This window comes from Felis catus, chromosome D3, assembly GCF_018350175.1.
Source record: "Felis catus isolate Fca126 chromosome D3, F.catus_Fca126_mat1.0, whole genome shotgun sequence".
In the NCBI taxonomy this organism is placed as follows: Eukaryota; Metazoa; Chordata; class Mammalia; order Carnivora; family Felidae; genus Felis; species Felis catus.
The window spans coordinates 26,996,561-27,000,967 of NC_058379.1; the positions used below are offsets into that span (position 1 = coordinate 26,996,561).

At 49.7% G+C, this 4,407-nt stretch overlaps 1 protein-coding gene across 1 annotated transcript; it reads left to right on the plus strand.

Annotated features, from left to right (window-relative positions):
• Positions 1-335: 335 nt before the first annotated feature.
• On the plus strand, positions 336-3,987 carry TMEM211 (transmembrane protein 211). Its single transcript, XM_023242158.2, has 3 exons — positions 336-715; positions 1,468-1,606; positions 3,694-3,987. Exons 1-3 carry the CDS (start codon positions 515-517, stop codon positions 3,954-3,956), a joined length of 603 nt encoding a protein of 200 aa, XP_023097926.2. The 5' UTR covers positions 336-514; the 3' UTR covers positions 3,957-3,987.
• The last annotated feature ends 420 nt before the right edge of the window (positions 3,988-4,407 follow it).

Here is a 4,407-nt window from a genome sequence, read left to right on the forward strand (position 1 = left end):
TTACAATGGTCCGGGATTAGAAGGCATGAGCTAATGGGCAGGGTAGTTGCTGGAAACATAATGTCTGTGTGTGATTTAGAAAAAGGTACCCACTCTGGGGAGAAGAAGCCCCTTGGGACAGTGCAAGACTTGATGGGTGGAGAGAATGAATGAATGACCAAATGAATGAACGAGAGAAACACAGGAGGGGCCTTGCCTGGACCAGTGATGATGACGTCCCATGCAGCATGTGTGTGTTCAAAGTTCTGTTTAAGCACTATTATTTATTCTAAGATTGGGGGCTATTCTACTTCCAGAACCTGTTAGCACAAAGCCCTGTCCCCGCTCCCCAGATATTAACACCTCCCATTGCATCATGAGGCCAAAAAGAGGCTGATGACCTGCCTGGGGTCTGAACACAGGACCAGGTCCCTGACTTGGGGAGCGGGAGACCCTCCCCAGCCCATTTCTCTCCTTCCCGGCAGTCTCCACCACTAACCTCGCCTGTTGCCTGCTAGGTCCTTGACACCCCCTGATGGCGGGCAGTGTGTGGGCATCCCTGGGACTCTCCCTTGCCTGCATCTCAGCCCTCAGCCTCTGCTCTCCCGTCTGGTTCCAGACCCCCACCTTCTCCTTTGGTGTCCTCACCTACTGCTCCTGGCCTCAGGGTAACGGCTGGAACCAGAGCTGTGGAACCTTCAGGTCCCTGGACGACATTCCTGACTTTGCCTGGAAGGTGAGACCTGGGCTCACCAATTCACCATCCAATCCACCAGAGCAACAACAACAAAAGCCAAGTTCTGGTTCCCACCGCCTACCCTACCCCACACTGAGCCTCTGACTCTGTAGGTGTGGGGTAGAGTCTGGCTATCTGCATTTTAGCAAACATCCAGGATGATTCTGAAAGCAGCCCCATGTCCATTTAGTACCTTAGCGCAAATTAGGAAAAGGTTCCCTTTCTTTGGGACACTATACTGCCATCTGCTGGAAAACAACTGTAATCAATATGCGAATGTATGATGATCCCACTGCGTCTCCAGGAGTTGTGCAGTGTACAACCTGCGCACAGCTACGTGGCTACCCTCTAAGCGCTAAATTTAAAAACCGCAGCTAAGGTGTTGAAAGTCTCAGTTATGATGCATGTTACCAAATGGGTCAGGAATCCCAGTCCGGCACCTCTAAGGAACTTTTAATTACACTGGTGCCTCTCCTGGTGATCCTGTCATATAGCAGGTACTCAGTAAAGTGGGGCATGGTGGTTGTAAGTCTGGATTTTAATTCTAGCTCTACCACTTAATTCGCTATGTGCCCCGAGGCAAATGACTCCACCTCCTTGGGCCTCGGTTTGTTTATATGTAAAATGGGGGGTGATAATAGTACAGACCTCTTGGGGTTTTGAGGATTCAGTAGCTACCCAATAAGCAGAGACACCTGCACCTGCCCCTACCTGTCCCAGTCAACACCCTCCTTGCTCTTTCTTCCTGACAGGTCTCAGCTGCAGTTCTCCTTGGAGGATGGCTCTTGTCGGCCTTCAGTGCAGTTCTCCTCCTGTCCTGGGCCCTGGCCCCCAAAGGGCTGTGTCTCAGAAGGGGCAGTGGCCCAATGCCAGGGGTGCAGGCAGCTGCAGGTAAATCCACTGGCACATCATAAGCATTCCAGACATGTTTGTGGAATGAATGAATCAGTGAATGAATGAACGAACCTGTGAGCAGAGTCTGGCCTCCTGTGTTGATTCTCAGAGATAAATCCTAGGATTATAGACTTCCTGGTCTGTTGGCAAGCCAGAAATGGTGGGGAGGGAACGGCATACTTAACATCACCCTCTCCTGCCTTTAGCTAAACCCAGTCCTAATAGTCTGCCCCGCCCTTTGTTTCTCTCACATCCATCCACTTTGTATCCTCTTTACCAGGACCACCATACACAGTTGGGCAGGTTGTGCACTGCACAGCGGTGCCCAGCTGAGGGCTGAGTGATGCAGAAATCTAGCATATGTGCCACTTGCTACCCTGTGAAATTGCAGGGCTGCAGCTCCCCAGAAGGGTTGCTTTTCTCTAATTCATACATAGGCTTTGGATGGTCTAGCCCAGGCCTTCACTGCAACCCTCATTCAATTAATTCTCCACCATCTCTCACCTGGATTAGAGAGATAACCACCTCACATGTCTGTCTGCTGCCACCTTTGACCCCTAGAATCTGTCTGCTATGCTGGCCAAACAGGTCCTATTAAGACTGAAATCAGATCGGGCCCCTCAGACTGGCTTATCTACCCTCCAGTGACTTCCTGTTACACTCAGAGTAAAATCCACACTCCTCGTCATGGCCGGTGAGGCTCCGCCTGATTAAACCCTCATTCCCTCGCCAATCTCACCTCTTGCCCCTTCTGCCAGGCTCAACATGATCCAACCACATGGCTTGCTTTCTGTTGCTCAGATACACCATGCTTGTTCCCTCTGTCTGGAATTCTCGTTTCTCAGATCTTACAGGTCTTGCTCCCCTACTCTGCTCAAATATCACGGCCTCAGTGAGGTCTTCTGTGACCCTAGGTACGGGAGCTCCCCTCTCCTGAGATTCTCCTACCTCATTCTTTGTTCTCTATGCTTCACAGCACTTACCGTATCTGCCTGCTTGATTATTGTTCATCTCCGTCCATTAGAACATCAGCTACTTGAGAGCGAGGACATGTCTGCTTTGACATCGCCAGCACCTGGGACGGTGCTTTGCACACAATAGACGTCCGCTAAATATTTGTTGAATCAATGGATGGAGCTATAGTCCTTGTCCTAGGCTTGCACAGGGTCTAGTGCGTGTGGGGCACACCAAGTGATTACAACTCAAGGGGTGTTTGACATAATAGGGATGAGCGCAAGACACAAGGAAAAACTCCAGGAGGGTGGAAGGGGTGTACAGAAGTCTTCCCAGAAGAGGAATCAGTTGAGCTGAGTCTGGAAGTACGAATGGGAGTTGGTCACATATAGAAGGGGATTCCAGGTAATGGAACACCAGAGGCAAAAGCATGGAGACAAGCAAGGCACGTTCACAGAACTGTAAGTAGACCAATGTGGCTGAAGAACAGCAAAGGAAGCTGGGGTCATGTGATTCTCCTGCTTTGGAAGGGCCTTGAAAGTGAGGAGGTGTCCAGCTCGTTTCCTTAGTATCATTAGTGCCCACTATAGCACCTGCAACAGTTTCGATGCATGAATGCATGCATGGATAGGTGGGTTGGTGAATTAACAAATGAGCGAGTGGGTAGGTGAAATTATGGGTGTATCCATGGATATATCAGTGGATGATGGATGGATGGATGGATGCATGATTGGGTGGGTGGATGGATGGATGGATGGATGGATGGATGGATGGATGGATAAATGGATGGATGGTTGGGTAGATGAATGGATGGATGGTTGGGTGGATAGATGGACAGATGATTAGGTGGGTGGATGGATGGGTGGGGTGCAGGTGGCTAAGTGGGCAGATGGATGGATGAGCGAATGGATAGAGGGATGGAGAGATGAGTGGACGGGTGAGTAGTAGATGGACAGTTGGGTGGAAGGCTAGTTGAGTAATGGGTGGATGAAAGGAAAGGTGATGAATATATAAGTGAATAGACTGATGGATGAGTGGGTGGATGGGAGGGTGGATCAGTGAGTCCAGGGATGGAGACTGGCCCAGAACCCCTTGACTGACACACTGGTGTTCTTTCCTGCCATTTCTAGCCACTGCCACCATTGTGGACCTGATGGTTTTCCCCATCAGCCTGGACTCCCCACTTGCCAAGGAAGCCTGTGGAACCTCCTCTGTGTACTGCAGTGGCCAGTGCCTGCTGGGCTGGGGCTATGTAACTGCCATCTTCAGCGCAGTCCTGGCTAGCTTTCTGCCTATGATTGGGTGGCCCCGCATGACTCAGGTCCAGGGGAGGACCATCCTCTTCTCCAGTGACACTGAGAAAAGCATCCTCATACCAGAAATGAACAAATAAAAATTTCCCAAGAGGAGAAAAAAAAAAAAAAGAGGACCCAGGACAATTCTGAGTCCAAGCTGTCCCTCAAATACATCTTTCAGGGGCACCTGGCTGGCTCAGTCGGTGGAGCATGTGACTCTCGATCTGGGGGTTGTGAGTTTGAGCCCTACGTTGCGTGTAGAGATTACTTAAAATTTAAAAAAAAAACCCAACTTTAAAAAATGCTGCATCTTTCAATAGACAGGCCTATTCTCCTTCTCTACCCTCCATCTTTATAACTCCTTTTTTCTTGGAGAATTTGAGAATTATTTCTTTTCTAATCAAATATTTAGTAAGTGCCCATATGTATAAGAGTTTGTGCAAAAGTGTGTCCAGTGTTGGGGTGGGGATGAGGGGACGTGTCTCATCCCTCCCTGCAGACAGTCCCGCTGATATGGAGACTTTGCTCTTACTCGGGGAACATGAAGTC